The sequence below is a fragment of the Typopeltis vanoorti genome, chromosome 11 (assembly GCF_054136105.1).
Source record: "Typopeltis vanoorti isolate ZY-2024b chromosome 11, IOZ_Tvanoo_1.0, whole genome shotgun sequence".
Taxonomy (NCBI): domain Eukaryota; kingdom Metazoa; phylum Arthropoda; class Arachnida; order Uropygi; family Thelyphonidae; genus Typopeltis; species Typopeltis vanoorti.
This window is the reverse complement of record NC_143559.1, coordinates 18,183,279-18,204,449: the sequence shown is the minus strand read 5'-3', so window position 1 is coordinate 18,204,449 and position 21,171 is coordinate 18,183,279. Positions and strand designations below refer to the sequence as shown.

Sequence of the window (21,171 nt, the reverse complement as noted above, 5' to 3'; positions counted from 1 at the left end):
ATTATGAGGCTAGTAGAATTGATAGGGGGATGGCTGATGGACAGACACCAGAGAGTAGTATATGGTGAGCGGAGTCTAGGAGAATGATGTTGACTAGTGGAGTACCTCAATGTTCAGTATACAAGGTCCACTATTCTTTAATTTGTATATTAATGACCAGCACAGTAACAAGGGTATGAAGTGCCTGTGGCAAGTTTCTAACTTGCACCCCCTAACCCAACACAAGTGTCTAACTTGCACCCCCAATCCACAAATGACAAAAATTTTGAAAAATTTAAATGTAACAAGTTAAATTTTACTAAATGCAATATGTTAAATACTTACTATTAACTCCATCAAAATGAGTTGCAGTGTGTTGCAGAATTTGTGTCTAAAGTGGCATATTGCCGAAATTTAAAAATACAATATAAAATAGCAGACTTTTATATCTATTTATTTATTTTTATTTTTTACATTTTGCATCCCAAACCTAGTTGCACTCCTGGCAGGCGACTCTTTTGCCACGCCCTTGTTATGGCACTGTTAATGATATAGGGAAAGATTTAAGAGGGGATATTCTTTTATTTGCTGATGATGCAAAACTGGGGAGAGCAATAGTTAATAAAGGTAATGTAGATATCCTGCAGGATGATTTAAATAAATTGGCATTGTGGACAAAGGATAATGATTGTCAATTCAAGGTTGTAAGGTTATGCCCTTTATGTTCAAAAGATTGCATATGGTGTATCATATTGATGGTATTGGTTTGCAGGAAATTGATAAGGCTAGGGACTTGGAGATAATGGTGGACAAAGGGTTGATGTTCAGAGGGCATATTGCAAAAGTTTGTAAAATAGCTCAACAAATAACTTGGATGTTGAAAAACACGCTAACTTTTCTTATCTATAAAGATAAGAAAGTTATTATTCCACTTTTTAAGGCTTGGGGACCACCTCCTGGACCCCAAGAAACCAGGTCACCAAATCTGTGCACAGTAATCAAGATATGGCCATATCATAGCCTTATAATAACTTCCTAATCTTTACTTGTTAGTGTGTTTTTCAACATCCTATGTCATTGATATACAAATTAAAGAGTAATGGCTCTAATACCAAACACTAAAGTGGTCTACTAGTCATCATCATTCTTGTAAACTCCACCCCACTATATACTATTCTCTGATGTCTGTCTGTCTGCCACCTCCTCCTAAGTCTCTTATAAGCATCATCCTTATAATTCAACATAAACCCCTTCTTGGGGTTTATGTTGAACAGAGAACTCCAAATGTTTGTCAACATCCCAGAACAAGATTGCATGGTTACTCTCTCTCTCTCTCCAATTGGAGGCAGAGTGTCTACCTTGGTTATAGATACATCTTCTGATGCTATTATCAGATCCAACATCCTCAAATCCCTTGTCCCCTCTTCAGCATGTTGTTTCATTTAATTATCCCTTAAAAGCAACTTACCAAACTGCCTACAAAGACAGATCTACAACCAGTGTGTACTCCCAACAATAACCTATGATAGTGAAACCTGGAATCTGACTAAAAAACACAGAGAAACGGAAAACGACAAAAGAAACATGGGAATGTTAGATAAAAAGAATAATACTTAGATAAGGAAGAAAACGAAGGTAATGGACATTGCCTTAGTAATAAACGGCAACAAATGGCGCTGGGCAGAACATGTGATGAGAATGTCTGGCAACAGGTGGACAAAGAGAACAACAGAATGGGTGCCAAGAACTGGTTATCAGAAACCATGAAGACCAGTGGTAAAATGGGACGATGAGATAGCAAGATGTTATGGACATTTATGGTGGAGAGATGCATAAGACTGGTTAAAGTGAAAGAAGCATGGAGAGGCATTCATCCAGCAGTGGACTGAAGAAAGCTGTTGATGATGATTAAAAATGAAGATATTAGGAAAGAAGCTGACATTGTTAGCATTCATGAATGTGTGAGCAGAGCCAACCTCGGGTATTATGGACACTTAAATGAAAGATTAGCAAAATGGGTATTTGATGCAGATGATAAAAAGTAATAGGAAGACTACAATTTAGATAGATTGATGCAATTCACAATGCCTTGGAAGATCAAAATAAAATACCTGACTATTGGAGCCATGGCATGTGGTACACTAATTTGGAGCAACATTGTTGATAGGAAGTTAGCAGTATTCATTGTTGCTAACTTCCTATTAATGGGGTTCAGGATACTGTGTTGGTGGAACACAGTATCCTGCCTTTGACTATGATGAAGACAGTGATAAAGTGTAAGCTTCCTTAGTTATAGATCATCATTTCACTGAGTGTAGTTCTCTTTTCAATTTATACACTAAATTCAGCATTTCTACCAGTGCTAGAAGCAAATTGATTGTGTTCCTTTGAATCCAGCACAGTTTATGATTTGGTCTGGATCTTGGAAATGCTGATTACATTTAACAACCCCCACTGCCTAACTTCCTATGACAACCCTCACCCAAGATAAAAACCACATTTTCATCTTGGACAGGGGTTGCCATAGGAAGTCAAGTATGTTGAGTATGTAAGTGCCATAGTCATTTCTTACCCAAAAAACTGTCACAGATATCTAGTTCTGAATGTGATACTTTTCTGGTCAGTTTAGTAGACACCTTTGGTTAAATAGTTAAGGACTTGACTGTTGTGGTATGCAGTTTGGCCAGCAGAAAGAAATTCTGGATGTACAATTCCTTCACAGGGAAACAAAATAATCACTTTGCTTAATAGTCATCATTGTTAAGAGGAATGTAGTTTTCTCAATGAAAAGTCTGCATTTTGGTTTGTATTTATAAACCCACTTTTCATTGATTTATGGACAAGTCCTTCTGTTACTGGACAAGAAATTTTTGTTATTTCTGACATGTTCTTGAAGATTGCAGCATTCATAATACAGATGGTTTAGTCATTTGCTTATCATTGAACAAAAATGAGGCATAAATTTTTTATTGTGATCTATCACATCTTCAAATAAAACATATATGTATAATGAATAAGATGGTTTCTTACTTTATGAATAGTATGATTTCTTTGTGGATTAATTACTGCACTTTTTTTTTTGACAATATCATTAGTCTGAACTCAAATGCCAACTGATATTCATCCAATCTTGAATTTAGAATCTGTGTCTTTACAATTGTATAAGCTTCTCAGAAGACTGTGAAAAGTTCTTTCCCAAATTTTTAACATTTTTTAAAAAATTATTTTGCTAACCTTTCCTCTCCTATTCTGTTTAAATGACCTTACCACCTGAGGCTAGCTCTGCTCACACATTAATAACATGCTGACAATGTTAAGTTCCTTCCTAATATCTTCATTGTTAATATGATTTTTGCCTCCTGTTCACTCCTCTTACTTTTCTCAGTACTCTCATAGCTGTGGTCGCTAGTCTTTAATCAACTGTTTTGCTTCTATCCCAGCTCTCAGATCCATAAGTTAAAAACTGGCTTGAATACTACCATGTATATGTTTAGTGGTTTGACTGATTTCTCTCTTATTCCATATAAATTTGTTCACATGACTTTCCCCTAATACCTGCTTATTTGTTCTATTCTTTCCATATTTAATTCACCATCTTCACTGAAAATTATGTTCAAGAAAATCAAGCCATCTTCCTGCATCACCTTCACTTCTAAACTGCTGATTTAGAACATAGATAACTTAGCTAATTTATTAAAATATAAAATGTGGCGTTCTGAATGAAAGTCATCAGATACTCCATGAGGATGTGTTTTGTGGTTATTTGACCCTCCAACATGATATAATCTTAATATTCATAAGCTTTGGTTATTTTCAATGCCCAAAAATCTCAGTATGTTTACATGTGCTATATAAACGTGTTATATTTATTATTTAAAAAGCTTTATTGTTGCTTTTCAGCTGTTCATAGGACACTTCTCGATGCATGTAGAACAATTTTGGTTTGGCTTATAAATCTTGCAATTTTTTATTTGTTTGATGAGGTGAGTTTCTTTCCCCTCTCCTCAATTTTTGAATTTATTTATTTCTGTTATTACTACTACTACTATACTGACATCTCCTTGGAATCCTGTGACTAATCATGGGAAGTCCACACTAACCATTATTGACACATTGAATATGAGATAAATTTTAACTAAGTTAGTAATGATGTAAACTTTTCATGTGTTAATGTCATAATATTCTGGATGCCCTATCTACTTAAACTTGTTCACTGACAACTGCCTCTGGAAAACTATTCCACTCATTTGTCATTCTCTCCAAGCAAAAAATCTAGTTCTTACACCCATACTAACTACACTCTTATACAGCTTCCAGGAGTGACCCTCTTGTTCTCTCTCTCTCTCTCCCCCCTCCCGTCCAGTTATCTACTGAAAAATCAGTTTAGCATGTAGTAATTCATAATGACAAAAAAAAAACTATCTCCATTAGAGAATAATCATCTTATTCAAGATTATGATGTGATAAATTGTTGTGATATCTAAGTTCATATACTGATTTTTACTCCAAAGAATATTACATTAGCTTTAATTTTGTTGTCTGTGTTCATATGAGGGACAACTGTTCCAAACAATAACAGTAAAAAAAAAAAAAAAACAATGAAGAGGAATAAAATTTTCTTTTGAGAGTTTGGAGATTAACTGTGAAGGGTGTTGATAACTGCTGCATTTTAACAGATTTAAAGAATGCTGAGGAATTATTAATGGCAGTTTGAATGAACAGTGACCATAGAAGTATTTGTAGAAAATTCAGTATGCATGAAGAGAACATCAGTGAGGAAGAGAGTAGATGACGAATGCAGATGATTTGAATAGGCTGGAATGGTGAGCATTGGAAAATGGTTGTCACTTCAATGTTAGTAAATGTAAAGTTATGCACTTTGGTCAGATTAGATATCCAATATCATATTATATTGGTGGGATTATGTTAGAAGAAACTGATCAGGCTACAGATCTTGGAGGTTTATTAGATAGGAAGTTAAAATTCAAGGACCATATAGCAAAGATTGCAAACACAACTCAGAGGATAATTGCAATGCTGGAACGAACTCTGACATGTAAAAATAGGGATGTCATTTTGCCTCTATACAAGGTCTTGATAAGACCTCACTTGGACTATTGTGCATAGGTCTGAATTCTTTTGTTTCAATGGTGATTCTGATACTATGGAAAGAGTGCAAAGGAGAATGTTAAAAATTACATCAGGATTGTGGAATACTAATTATGAAGACAAATTGAGAATCTGTAGACTCAAACACTAGCAAACAGGAGAAAGTGGGGGTGATATGATTGAGACACGCAAACTTCTGAAGGGGGTCATACAGGATTTCTGTTGGAGTTTTTCATTTTACGGAGGGTAGTGAAAGGATGAGAGAACATCCTTTGAAGCTGAGAATGAATGCCACTAAGAAGGGGGATGAGATCTAGATTTGTCTCTCATAGAATGGTATGTGATTGGAATAGATTGCCATTGGATGTTGTGTGTGCAAGTAGTGTGAATGAATTTGAGAACAAGTATGACAGCTGGCACATGTAGTATGTGGCCTCCCTCAATGAGTCCCTGACTCTCTGGAGTCTCTCTTAATAATAATAATATACGAGAATAGTATTCAGTGAGTGGACAGATCTGGGATTTGTACAGAATTAATAGCTGTTCAGAGGCAATGTAACATTTGAATGAAAGAAAAAATCTATTTTTTTGGATGATGAGAAGGCATTATTTGTAATTTGTTTATGCCAAGAGATAGATTTGAAGCTGGAAGATAAAACTGGAAGATGTTCTAGAAGTTTTGGCAATTTGTGTAAAACGAGCTTTGTTAAATGAAAAGAAGTAGCAATGTACTGTTGAACTGTGCATTGGATTTATTGTTGACCAGAGAAAGTCATTGATACATAAAAGGATGAGAGTAGGTGAAAGAAAAGAAAATATGACTTGTAGAACACCAGCATTAGCTTCAAAGTTTGAGGATAAAGATCAATTCACCATTATGTAATGTGCATGTAGACAGAAAGATGGCACCGAATAACTCAGTAGCAAAAATTACAAGAAATGTGTTGAAAGAGCTTGCTTGATAGACCTTTTGCCAAACCTGATCAAATACCTTTGAGATATCTAGATCAACTACTTGATTCCCCAAAATTTTCTACAGCATTTCTCCAAAGGTAGATGATATAAACAAAAAGATCTCCTGTTGATTGATAATGATGACACACTGGTAATAGTTTTATTAGTTGAAAACTTTCAGGATGGCTTAGAAAGTTAAGTGTTAACTTCTAAGCCATCTTGAAACCTTTCACTTAGGTTTAAGTGAAAGTTTTCCTCCATTTGTGTAGAAATTCCTCAAGTGATCAAATTTCGGTAGTAACTGATGGTAACAATTTTTCACCATTCTTAGGAATGGATTGGATATGGACTAATTTTATATTTTTAGATACCAATGAAACAGGAGAGAATAAACAGGTGACCCAGAACAGGGAGTTAACTTCAGAGCATCCCTTCAGAACATGTGGAAAAATGACATCATTGATATCCGGTTTGGATAAATCTTCTGATCTCTTTATGGCAAAAAATCAAAGAGCCATTGAATGTTGTGTCTGGAATGGTAGGAAGACATTTACCAAGTGCATCTGTGCAAATTTGAGGAAATATAGTCAGGAGAGAACCATCTAAGTGCAAAAAAAGATGGAAGCAAGCAAGATTGGACTAAAGTTACAGCCGAAAGCATTGGCAAGAGACCAGAAACATCAATGTCATTTCAACATGATGCAAGTTATCTGCCTTTATCCCTTTCAAAATCAGTTCTGGGCATGTTAATAGTTTTTTCACAGCTATTTTGGTCTTAAATATAAACAGGAAAGAAAGATGAAGACTTCAGTGAAGGCCTGTTGTGATGTGGTCATTTCTTCCATCATACAGCCTTGGCGCACTTCTTGGAGAACATAGGATTAGATAATAGGAATGACTGTAGGGGTACTTTCAATGCTTGTGTTTCAATCAGAAACTGAAAACAATAATTCATCCAAGGAATAGCATAGAAGTCGTGAATATCTTCCTGCTTAGCATTCTTATAATATTCTTAGACTACATATAGATGAGATTAGAATGTGGTCTCTGAATTCTGTATACTTAGAAGATCATTGGTTAGGGAGAGATCTAGAGTTCTTGGAGAATGGTTTAGGGTTATATAGTTTTCCTGTAGGCATACTTACAATTTGTGCCAAAACATTATTAATAGCAAATGTCTCATCATCTCCACCTGCATGAACTGTGCATTTGGAATAGGAAGAAAGTGGGAGTTGCAAACATTAGAATTTTCAACATTTAAAGAAAGGAAATCAAGAAGTTCAGAAGTTGGTGGCATTAGAGAGTGATAGAGAGGTAGCAAATGAACTCTATAGAATAGCGCAGAAAGATTTTAGCCAGAGAAGGTCAAAAAGAAAAGATTCTAAGCTAGGAATCCTCTAAAAAGATATGTTGGAGAGAATTTCACAGGTATTACCTTTGAGACAAAAAAAGTTAGTGTGTAATTGGGAAAACTGAGATGAATAGTGCTTGAAGAAGTTGAAATTTGAATTTCTGTTAGGAAAATTAGATGTAGTTTTGTAGACTGGAGATGGAAATAAATATCATTATGGTTGGATCTAAGACAGTGTATATTTTGTGAAATGAATCTGAAAAACTGGGATGTTTGCCTTTATTTTCTAATTTATATTTCTTTCATAGTCGTTGAATGAAATTTGAAGAGTCATGAACAGTAATGTGGATTCTTTGAGCCATATACATGGAGAATTTCATACTCCTTTACAAATCATGACCTCAGCTGTCTTCACTCACATGCCCTGCAGGCACATCTGGCAGAATAGTGAAGGCAAGTTCTCCAAATCACTTAGTGGTGCCATTAGGCTCAGTTCAGTAATCTAGTCTCCATTATGCTTTCTAGCTGCAGAATAACCCTTTTAAGCTAAACTATCATTAAGCTGTCATTTATTTTGTAATCCAATTGTTCTTTTTGTTTTTTTTTTAACTTCCACCAGGAAAGTGGTGTTATTATACTGGTGATGAAATTCATACTGCCTCTTGATATCAAGTGCCACAGAGGTTTGTCCATTGCAGATACATTCCATATTGGATTTACAAGTATAATTGATACCAGATCCCGGTTTAAGAATTTGCTATTTTTTTTAATATCTTTTTAACCATGTTCCTAATTCTTTAATCTAATGGAACAAAAATTTTTAATTTTTGAAGAAAAAAAAAAATTTATCAGGACTTATCAATATGTCTTATATTGTATACATAAGTTTTATTCATCTCAACAGCTGTTTTTTATTTGTTCACAAGTTGAGATGCATTATATTTGAAAAATAAATGCCAAAGTGTTAAGTTTCTATATGTTTGTAATTAAGAATAAATATCTAGCACTGGATATGTTATAATATCTTATGGATATGTTATTGTTAACTGTTAATTATTGCTAATTAATTTGAAGGACAGTCATTTGATGATGTGGACATCCAATAAACATAGTAATTGCTAGGATATTTGATATTGCTGTGTTTTTGTTAAATTTATACACCTAGTTTTATGTTCTGGCTCATTTTCCTCTTGTTTCATATATATATATATATATATATATATATATATATATATATATATATATATATGGAATTTTCAATTGAGACAGGGTATATGTGGAATTATCGGGCTGGTAAGTATGACAAGCTTAGGATATTGCTTGGATCAGTGCCATGGCATGTAAAACTGCAAGGCTGGATGTTGATAGCACATAGGAAGGGAGCGGTAAAGGCATGTTTGAGGAAAGTAATGGCTGACTGCATACCTAGAGTCCGGAAAGTAAATCAAGTGGGAGTTAAATGGATGAATAACATCATTAAGCTTAACTGCAAAAAAAAAGAAACAATTGTGGAGGGAATTTAAGAAGAAAAGTGACCTGCAGGCACACGAACAGTACAAAGCACAGGCCAGAAGGGTAGCTAGTGTGGTAAGAAAAACAAAAGCAGATTATGAAAGGAAATTAGCAATGCAAACCAAAGAGAATCCCAAACAGTTCTTTTGATATGCTGCAAGTAAAACAAAAAATGTATATGGCAGAATGATTTTAAGGAATGCCGATGGTAGGGAGGTAACTGAATCAGTCCAAATAGTAGTATTACTAAGCGAACACTTTGCAAGAGTATATCATCCAGGTGGTGATATTGCAGGAATGAGGGAACCAATGGCTTATACAGGAATTGGGGTGAATAGTATATTACAGAACCTTAATGTGAATATATCTGTGGGATCGGATGGTATACCAGCTCGAGTCTTATGTGAAGCAGCAAAGGAATTGTCAGTGCCCTTGACCATATTGTTTAAGTCTCAGCTCTGGGTTAGTCCTGAGAGGGTGGAAAGAGGGGAAAATAGTTCTATTGCATAAAATAGGCTCCAGGACTGCTGTTGCAAATTACTGACTGATCAGCATATCAGGAGTCATTGTCAAGGTATTGGAGAAATTAGTCAAGAGCAGAATACAGGAATGGATGGATCGAAATGAGATACTGTATGGGGAGCAGCATGGTTTTGTGAAGGGTAAGATCATGCCTTGGTAACTTGCTCATGTTTTATAATACAGTGACAGCTGAACTGGATAAGGGTAATGGGTTTATAGTGATACTGCTGGATTTTGCTTAGGACTTTGACAGGATACCACATGGAATTCTAATCAATAAACTGCAGCACATGTGGATGGATATAGGGTTAGTGAGATAGATAGGAGGATGGTTGATGGAGAGGTATCAGAGAGTAGTTTATTCATGAGTAGAGTCCAAAAGAAGGTCTGTGACTAGTGGTGTGCTACAGAGTTCTGTTCTTGGACCACTCTATTTAATTTGTTCATTAATGATATAGGAAAGGACCTGAGAGAAACTGTTCATTTGTTTGCTGATGATGCAAAGTTGGGTAGAGCAATAGTGAATGCACATGATGTCAAAATTTTGCAGGATGATTTGGATAAGATTGTTAGACTGGGCTAAGGAGAATGGATGGCAGTTTAATGTGGCAAAGTATAAGGTTATGCATTTTGGGGTGAAAAGATTAGCAGCAGTATACCACATTGGTGGAACTGTACTCCAGGAAATTGACTAGCCAGAGATTTGGAAGTGATGGTGAATAGGAAGTTGAAGTTTAGGGGGGCATATAGCAAAAGTGGCTAAATCAGCTCATCAGATCACTTAGTTACTGAAGAATACTTTGACGAGCAGAGACAAGCAGGTTATTGTTCCTCTTTATTGAGCCTTGATAAGACCCATCTTGACTATTGTGCCCACATTGGGGCACCAGGGTTTCTTCTTAATGGGGAGGAGGTAGAGAGGATCCAGAGGCGAGTGACCAAGGAATGAACTTTACGAGAATAGGTTGAAGATCTGTGGTTACAGAAATTGGTTAATAAGTGGAAAGGGGTGATATGATTGAAACATTCAAATTACTGAGGGGTTTTTACAAGATTAATTCAGAGGAAATTTTTCAGAACAGGTCTGGTGGTGGGAGAACTAGGGGCCATCCATGGAAACTGAGCAAGAATGTAGTTAGCAAGGGTGTTAGAACTAGGTTTTTTACTTGAAGAGTGGTGAATGAGTGGAATAAACTGCCAGTCTGTTGTGGGTGCAATGACTGTGAATGAGTTCAAAGCAAAGTATGATAGATACTGTGCGAATGCTGAATAGTTCTTGACATGATGTTTAGAGCCTCCCTCGATGATAGGGCCTCCAAGGAGTCCTTAGAGTTGCCCGTGATAATAATAATAATATAGATATATATCAGGTGTGTTCCAAAACTAAGTTCCAATCACAAATGCTGGCAGTGCAGGTGAGGATGTACTAGCACAGGGATGGTGGAGGAGTCAAGAAGTATACGGTGGACATAACATGAGTTCTCAGTCAACATTTATAAGTTTACCATAGTGTCATAAAATGACACGCTGATAAATTTCTCCCTTTCAACAACTTAAATGTCTCAATCATATCACCTCTTTATTTTCCACAAAGAATAGATTACATATCCTATCTTTATAAGCAATGTTTTGCAGTATCATCTTTGTTATCTGTCTCTGCACTATCTCTATTCAGTTACTTCATCCCTTCCAAATTCTAGTGACCAGATCACATAGTAATTCAAATATGCCTGATCAAGGCTTTATATAACAGTACTACTACCCTCTTATCTCTGGTGGTCAGCGTTATTCTCAGTATTTCAGCATTCTTCTGTGTTGTCTTGTCTTCTTTTCGATGTGTCCTGTGAATTTCAATTTTTATTTACTATTGCCTTAAGATCCCTTACTTCCTCCACGTCTTCCAGTATATATTGCGAAGAAAGTATGCATTACATTGTCTCCCATCTGTGGATCCCAAATTTCAAAACTTCACATTTAGCTGTATGAAACTATCCCCATTTATTTGCCCACCTTTCCAGCTTATTTATATACTCCTTAAGAGCCATAACATCAGAACTATTAGTATTAAGCCTCCTGGATTTGAGATCATAAGTAAACAATTGAATATTTCCCTGTAATCGAGTAACAACATCAAGAGCAAAAAGGATGAATGGCACCAGTATACAAATCCTGTGGACTCCCACTTGTAACTTTTCTACTTCCCAATTCTGCTTCCCCTTCTCCAATACACAACTCTCTGATATCTGTCACAAAGCCAATTTCCAATCCACTCCATTCATCCAATATCTAAACCTATACATTGCAACGCATCATATTGCACCCTAGCAAATGCCTTTACTAATTCAAAAAAATAAAAATAAAATAAAATAAATTAGTGTATTTACATAGGCAGAGTGGATATTAAAGCCAAATGCTTGTAGAAACTACAAAAGTTTTGAGAATACAATCCTTGGTATCCCCGAGTTGCCTTAGCTTGGACTATTTAAAAGACATGAGAACTGCCCAAGCATCCATATCTCACTTTTTATTAGTCCATTTGATAAGGTTTCACTGGTCTGACAGCTGTTTTGAACTGGTTGGTTCTCTTCAGAAAACCTTAAGAGACCAAAAACTTTCATCCAGTACTAAGGAAATTGAAATGTATGAGAAATGTATTTGGCTCTTTCTTTAGTTATAATGTATTCTTTTCTCTCTCATCTACTGTTCTTGTTACCTTATTGTAATAGGTCACCATATTACTAAAACAAGAACACACCTTAACAAAGAGAACTCTGATTTCATATAGTTCACTGTATATTGTCTAAAAACTATAAAGTCCCCTACATTCCAGATTTTGCATCTTGCACACTTAAATGTTATATTGGATTGTAGCAATAAGTTAATGGCTTCCTAAAGTCATAAGCTATGATATGAAGCTGTTTATATTTTCACAGATACTGCAATCTAGCATATGCTATTATGATTTCATATTTTTATCATAATGGTATCTTTACATGTTTACAGAAAGAAGGAAATAGTTTGAAAACAAGAACCAAACTTTGCAGTCTCAGTGGAAAACTCTGAAGAAAACATCGCATGATTCAGCTTGAGGCATGTGGGGAAGTTTCCGCAAGGATGGAAAAATAAGAATGCTGTGGAAGAAAGCTAACTTTCAGTAAGCTTTCTTCTGGGAAAAGAAGAAAGCATACTGAAAGTTCCTAGAAAATAAGTTGGTAGATGTCCTAAAAGAATACTGAAAAAAAAATGTAAGAGAGCTATGCTATGTGTGAAAGTAGCTGAACAGAAGTCATGTGAAGATTTTGGCAAGAATATAGAAGGTAAATATCAGGAAAGTGGCAAAATGTTCTATAGGCTGTTGAAAAATGGAAGAAAAAGAGTACTATAAAAGTAATCAAAGATGATAAAAGTGGCATGACAACTGAACATAAGAACATCCTTATATGTCTTGAAAAACTGTTAAATGAAACAAGCAGTGACAGAACTGTAGTAAAAAAAATTTTCAAGAGAAATACAAATAATCCAGTCATTTTTGACTCTTGGTGATCCTGTGAACAAAGGCTCTCCATCCCACTCAGCCTCTTATCCTTTCTTTTAGTACTTGTAAGTTCAAGTTGAGACTTAAACAACATAAGTTCTTTTATTTTTTCTTTCTTTTAAGGTTACACTGTATAAATATGAATAAGTTCTTTTATGTTGTCCATCCAACTATTTTGTGGTCTTTCTCTTCTTCTCATTCCCTCAGTCTTCCACAACATAACTGCTTTTTCCAATAATTCATTAGCTCGCATAATATGCCCAAAGTACATGAATGACAGAAGTTCATGTACTTTCTGTCTCATGAAAGAATATAAAGACAGAATGCTCATGAACAGAAGTTCATGAGCATTCTGTCTTTCTTTCTCTAAAATTCTCTAAAACCTTCTTATTGGTCATTCTTGCAGTTCATGGGATTCTTAATAGTCTCTTCCACACCCATAATTCAAATAAATCAATTTACTTTATGTCTTTCTTAATAATTCAGCTTTCATGCTTTTATCTTTCACAATATTGATGTGGAAAAAAATAGACTAATTTGGAGGAAAATTGTTAATAGGAGATTAATAGTAATATAAACTTAATCATGTAGTGCTGTCATTGTAACCTGAAACACCCCTTGAGGGTATATATTAGGAAATTTATGATGTTTACAGTGATACTCATTGGACCTGTGTACTGGTCCATTGACTATCAAGCAGGTGTCTCATGGTTTTTCTGTATATAAATAAGACACTGTCAGATTAAACTAGCATGAAGTAATTGACTTCAATGTATAGTTTTATTGCATGTTCTGAAAATAGATATATTTATTTGTGATGTATATAAAATTTTAATTACTTAGAATTTTGGTGAATCATTTGACAAGAAATATGGAATATTTCAAGGTAAGTAAACTTTCTGCTTTATTAAACTGACATTTATTATTATTTCATTTCATAATTTTATTATTGGCATTTAAAGTCTGATATTAAATTAAAGTTTAATATTAGTTTGATATCAGTCTTGAAATATTATTTTAATTACACACACGCACACACACACACACACACACACACACACACACACACACACACACACACACACACACACACACACACACACACACACACACACAAGGTGTGAAATTTAATTCCTGGAATGCACTGTAAAAAACTTACATTCAGAACTATACATTAGTGGCTACCGTCACCTTCGAAGTAGTCCCATGCATTTATACACTGGTTTAGACAGTGTCCCAATTTTTGGAAACTGGCCTGGAACTCTTTTTCCAGAATACTCTTGAGTTCCTTTATCAGATTATGCTGGATATCAGCAATGTCAGATAATCTTTGTCCTTTTAGCACAGTCTTTAATTTTGGAAACAGCCAGAAATCACATGGAGCTAAGTTGGGTGAATAACCAGGATGACCTAATTCGGTAATCGATTTTTTTGGCCAGAAACTCTCTCATGATGAGCGCACTATGGCTTGGCGCATTATCATGATAGATGATTCAGTTGTCAAGCCACGATTCAGCTCTTTTTTCTCCTAACAGAATCTTGTAATCTTTTCAGCATCTCTAAATAGCATTGTTGGTTGATCGTTTGTCCCTGTTCGATGAATTCATAGTGGACTATCCCCTTGTGATCAAAGAAACACACCAGCATGGTCGTGAACTGCGAACATGACGTGTGCTTTTTTCAGATGTGCCGAACTTGAGCATTTTCCACTGCATGCACTGGCATTTTGTTTCGGGATTGTACTGGAAGTACCAGATTTCGTCACCCGTGACCTGGTGCTTCCAGTTAACTGGAAGCACCTGGTAATGTGTTAATCTTGCATATTACTCTCGGAAACATGTGCTTCTTTGCAGAAAGATCAATCGCAACTTGAACCCACTGCTGCTTCTGTTTGTCCATCAAGATCCGAAGCACAAACTTCACAGAAATCTTTCACATACCCAATTCTTCAGTTAAAATTACCCTGACTGTTTCTCGATTCATTTGCAATCTATCAGCCATTAATTGCACACTTAATCATCTGTCAAACTGTACTGAATCTCTCACTCTGTTCATATTTGCGTCCATCATTTTTGTTTTGGGCTGCCCACTTCTGGGGTTGTCATTCACATTTTCTTGCCCACCTTTGAATCTCTTATGCCACTGAAAAACACTTGACTTTTTCAGAGCATTCACACCATATGTCACTTTCAATAGCTCCAACATTTTAATAGCAGTTTTTTCGATTTGCACACAAAATGTGATGTTAATATGCTGCTCCATATTTCAATCACACATTTTTACGCCAAAGTTTACACTCAGATTGCAAAAACAATCTCTAATCACCGTAGGCACCAGGGGGGTATACCCCCCTTTTGAGTCTTCAAAATTTGAGTCATCAGAATTCAAGGAGAACCAGCCTACCAGTCTGGAACTCGGGTGGGGGGTGGGTGCCATAGGCGCCAGGGAAGCATAGCCTCCCTAGTATATATATATATATATGTAACAAGAAAGATGATAGGTTAGAGTGATTAGAAATGGGAGCTAGAGTTGGAACTAGTAGAAGAGATTAGACAGGAGTTTGTGAAAATGAAAGTGAAATGAAGCATCTGGAAGATGATATTAAACACCTAAAGAAGATTTTGGCTGATGAGAATGAGAAGGAGGAGGTTATTGTCATGAAGAAAGTGTCAAAGGATAATATATTGTTGTATGGAGTCTAGATCATTAGAGGTGTCATGACTAATGAAGTACACAAAACATGCTTTCCTGCTGGAACAGTGAAACAAATAACTGGCTTTGCAGAGAAAGAAAGTGCAGGCATCAGCATTAATGGTAGTTATGGCACAAATGACTTAGTTGGTGGGAAAAAAAATGTTGATAGAGACTTTAGGAAGTTGTTGCATCAAAGAAAGGATAATAACATTGTTGTGAAAGTCATTAGCTTGTTTCCCAGATGTGACAATAGTGAATTGAGAAGAAGAACAAAGATAATGAACAGCAAGATGACTGATTTGTGTGAGACAAAAGTGAGTTCAGTTTATTTATATTTTTTTAATTTGATTTTTATGGCTCAAAGTACATCTTCAAACTCATATCCATCTTCCTCCTGTCATACAACCTGTTTAGCTGTTGTATCCAGCTTCAAAAGTGTCTTTTGATGGACACTTTTGAAGCTACATTAACTTCCTGATTCTGTGCTTTATCTGCAAACAACAGACTTTCCAAATGTCTGTTGTTTGCAGAGGTCAAAAGTCATACTGTGCCAGGACACAGGTCACAGCAGTAGGTATGGTAATTAGTTAGTAGGATAATCACAAACATCCATGCCCTTGGCGGGATTCAAACCCACAGCTTCTTGGCTGGAGAGTGAATATGCTAATCACTTAGCCAACCAGGCCAGTGTTCAGTTTATGAATGTGTGTGGAGTGAAGGAAAGTTGGAATGGTTTAAAGTTGATGGATTGCACTTGAATGGGGTGGTGGACATTTGGAAAGTCTGTTGTTTGCAGATAAAGCACAGAATCAGGAAGTTAATGTAGCTGACGATCAAAGGACACTTTTGAAGCTGGATACAACAGCTAAACAGGTTGTATGACAGGAGGAAGATGGATATGAGTTTGAAGATGTACTTGCAGCAGCAGCAACAAGCTGATGGAATTCATAAAGGTGAGAATGAGATAGGTATAAATGGCAATCAGAGTCAGGATCAGGGAAGCAGGAGTGGTCAGACAAAAGAGAGGTGTGGTATAGCAAGATAATATTAGTGCTGGTAGAATGGCCTTAAAGAGACAGGGATTGTTATTTGTATACAAATGTAAGGAGTATTCGAAATAAGAGAGCTGAGCTTGTTGCATTGATTCAGTCAGTATGTTCAAAGATAGTTGGTATAAGTGAAACTTGGTTGCCTCAGAATGATGTGATGTCAGGAATAGAAATGGAAGGATATACAATTTTCTGGAAGGATAGGAAGATGAAAAGAGGAGGGGAGAGTATGTTAATGATTGCAGCAGAATTTTGTCTACAAAGTGTAGAAGTTGATAGTACATGTGCAGATTTTGAATCTGTGTGGTGTGAAGTTGAAATTAACAGGCTGGTATAGCTGATAGGATGTTGTTATAGGCCAGGGAATGTAGAGAATACTGATTGTGAAATGCTTTGGCAAATTGTTTGGACATGTAAAAAGAAGGTGATCTCGACAAGAGATTCTAACTACAAGAATATAAAATGGAAGGAAAAGAGATTATACAGGAACAAGAAGAGTGAGTTTGTTGAATTTCTGAGGGTTAATTATCTTAAGCAACCGGTGACTCTAATGTTTTGGATTTGGTGATGACTACATAAGAAGTAGTTCTTAATGGGATATTGACACTGCCGCCGGTTGGTGAGAGTAATCATGAAGTACTTGTTCAGAAAGTGCTAAAACAAGAAAAGGTTACTTCCAAAAGTATACATGTAGAAGTATAAGGTGGGTAATTATGGGAAGCTCTATAGTCAACCAACATCAATACGTTAGTAGATCAGCAAAGCAGAAAAGATGTTGACAGTGTATGGAAATTCATAAGGCAGTATCTGACACAAGCAATGTATAACTGCATACCAATGGGTAAGTGAGTAAATAAAATAGGAGTGAAATGGATGAACAGTGAAATCAAACATGCTATGTTAGAAAAGAAAATGCTATGTAGGTACAAGACAGTTGGTGGTGATTGGATCCACGAAGAATATAAAGTGCAGGCTAGGAAGGTGACAAGCATGGTAAAGAAAGAAAAGTGCAGTATGAGAGGAGATTTGGCTGGTTGAGCCAAGGTTAATTCAAGGGAATTTTTTCCACTGTATGGCACACAAGAAAAAGAATAATTATGGAAGGCTGACACTGGTGGATAGTCATGGCAGCAGAGTGACCATTACAAAGAATAGAATGGAATTAATCAATGAGCACTTTATTAGGATATATTATCCTGGCGTAAATGATGCTGTGCAATATATAGAGAGGAGAGACAAGTATTAGGAGAAATGTAAGTGAAAGAATCAGAGGTGTATAAAGTGCAGGTGTTGATAGAGTTAGATATTAATAAGGCTCTGTGAATGGATGACATATTACCACCTTATCTAGGCCCTTAATGTGGTTGTTTAATGAAAGTCTTGCAGTGGGTAGGGTTCCTAAGGAGTGGAAAAAAAAAGAAAAATAGCACACCATTCCATAAGCATAGTTCTAGGATACATGTTTCCAATTATACACTAGTCTGTATAACTGCAGTTGTAGTCAAGGTGTGGAGAGATTGGTTAGAATTAGAATATATCAGTGATTCCCAAACTTTTTCAATTCTCGGTGCCCTTGATGAATCCAGGTTTTCCCAAGGCATCCTATGTCAAATTCTAACAAGTACACTTTGCGAAATAGCAAATAATTTTTTTTAATTAAAGGGTTAGGTAAAAATAAATAAAACACGTATTTAAGGTCACAAAAAAAGTAATTGAACAAATTCAACTAATTATCATTAGTGGGATGGATGAGCCTGTTGATCATCGCACATTTTCTCAAATCTTGGAATCAAACTGGACACAGCCACCCTCATTTCCTTCTCCACATTGACTTTTGCACGATACTTAGTTTTTATCACAGTGACTGCCGAAAATCCAGCTTCACACAAATAAGAAGTCACAAATGGAATTAAAATTCTCTGAGTTTTTTCATTCAGAAGGGGATATTCATCTTTTACTGATATCCAAAATTCAGTTAATTCCATGCTGCTAAATTTTGTTTTCAATGTATTGTCGCAAGACAACTCAATAAAATTCTCTTCTTCTGCAACAGTAAATTCAGATGGAGCACTGGCATTAAATGGATCTTGAATCCATGCAAATTTATCGATATTATCATTTTGAAAATATTTCTCAAACCAGGTGATAAACTGTGATAAGTGTTCTTCAAAAATGGATTTCATACCTCGAGAGAAATCAACTCCATTAGAGGTCAAAAACTGTTGCAACAAGGGGAAACATTCTTTGCCTCCGTCTTCATTCATTTTTCTTTTCCATAGTTTTAGTTTTTTTTTTTATAAAAGCTGAAATTTTCCTCAATCAACTTTAAAAGGTGCATGTTGCATCCCTGCAGGGAGAGATTCAGAGCATTCATCTTTTCAAAAATATCATATAAGTATGCTAGTTTTATCAAAAAATCTTCATTCACAAAATTTTCGGTATACTTGTGGTCTTCCTCTTTAAGAAAAATATAAATTTCCTGTCGCAGTTCAAATGTACAAGACAAAACATTACCACAAGAGAGCCATTGCGAAGTGCTGTAGTACAACAAAGACGTGTGCTCGGATCCCATATCCTCACATAGTTTTTTGAAAAACCTTGCCTTCAACGACTGAGTTTTTATAAAGTTTACTGCATTCAGTACGTATTCTAAGACCTGGTTCAATGTAGGACTCGGATATTTTGATGCAAGTGCTTCCTTGTGAATAACGCAATGGATCCACAGTGCATCAGGGGCTTTGCTTCGAATAAGTGCCTGCTATCCTCCATAACAGCCGGACATAGAACGAGTACCATCAGTACAGACACCAACGCACTTAGTCCATTTCAAATTATTTTCAGATATAAAAGTATCATGGATCTTGAACAAGTCTTGAGCCTTAGCACCAGCAGTGATACTTTTACAAAAGAGAAGGTCTGCTACAACGTTATTACCATCTATAAACCAAACATAGCAAATCAAGTGACATCATTATTATTATCTGTGGCCTCATCCAGCTGCAAACCAAATTCCTTCCCTTTTATTTTTTCAATTAATTGATCATTGAGGTCCTCTGCTATGTGCTGTATTCTGCGACTGATGGTGTTATTGGACAAAGGCACTTTTGAAAGCAGCTTCCCAGCAGACTCACCGATCATAATGTTCACCATATCTACAGCAGCTGGTAGAATGAGTTCTTCTGCGAGGGTATGAGGCTTCTTATATTTTGCAATTCTATGTGCCACCTTGTAAGATGCTAGCAGAGCATTGCTTAGTATTGACGCCTGCTTATAAAAACTATCTTTTTGTTGATTTAACTACTTTCTGATAAAGTAGTCACGAGATGTACTAACCATGCTGGAATGATCCAAAGCTGTCATACACAGTACGCACTGTGTACTGTGCGTACTGTGTATGACAGTACACAGTTCGCACTGTGGCCTCCCTTCACCATTGACTTCTGTCGACGTAAAACCCAAGTCCAAATAACTGTCATCATATTTTTGATATTTACGCTTCTTCACACTCTTGTCACTATTTGATGGTGTGTCCTCTTTATTTTCTCTCTCGCAACGCTTATTACTGTTTAGTAAAAACTGATCCGTTTTTAAAAATACATGGAAGAAATACTTCAAAGACTTCGCTTGACTAAATCACAACAATATTCAGTTGATACAATCTCCGAAAATTAATTCAACACTAAGACTGCGCTAAACTGACAGTTATTTATATATTAACACAAAGTACCAAGAAAGTTCGAGAAACTTAATTATTGTAGAGCACCATCTAGTAACCATTTGTAGAGGCTTCTGCAAACAGTTATTGCTCCGACATCTAGTGGACCTGGTTTGCACCAGGTCCGTTAGATGTCACGTCCTGTCACATTGAATTGAAAATGGAAATAAAATTATGAAAATTTTGTAATCGCAGTGCCCCTTTGAGGAAGCCACGACTCCCCAAAGCGCCATGGCGCACACTTTGGGAACCACTGGAATACATGATTGGGTTGATGAACGTAATATTTTTTATGATGGTCAGCATGGATTTGTAAAGGATAATCTTGTTTTAACAATTTCCTTGCATTTTATAACAACGTGATGAGTGTGTGTTAGATAAAGGAGAATCATATACAGTGATATTCTTGAACTGTGCAAAAGCATTTGATAGATTTCCACATAAGTTAGTGTACAAGCTGCAGAGGATGGGAATGGATAGTATATTGGTTAGATGGATTAGAGATTGGCTCTCTGAATGATACCGCCAAGTTGCATATGATTGAGCAGTTTCTCGAAAAAGGAGGGTAACCATCAGTGTGTGCCAGGGTTCTGTTCTTGGGCCCCTGCTGTCTAACTTATTCATAAATGATATATCTTGTGGACTGACTAGGAATCTTTATTTGTTTGCTGATGATGCAAAGTTGGGAAGAATTCTAAGTAGCACTGCTGATGTTAATTCCCTTCAGGAAGATTTGAATAGACCTTTCACT

At 36.0% G+C, this 21,171-nt stretch overlaps 1 protein-coding gene across 1 annotated transcript in view; it reads left to right on the top strand.

Moving 5' to 3' along the window:
- The window catches only part of LOC150101341 (solute carrier family 35 member F6-like), a 243,151-nt gene that overhangs the window by 211,513 nt on the left and 10,467 nt on the right, over window positions 1-21,171 (top strand). The window contains exons 11-12 of the mRNA XM_090400695.1: window positions 3,880-3,962; window positions 13,806-13,848. Of these exons, the coding sequence (XP_090256821.1) occupies window positions 3,880-3,962; window positions 13,806-13,848 (126 nt within the window). The remainder of the gene's footprint in view (window positions 1-3,879; window positions 3,963-13,805; window positions 13,849-21,171) is intronic.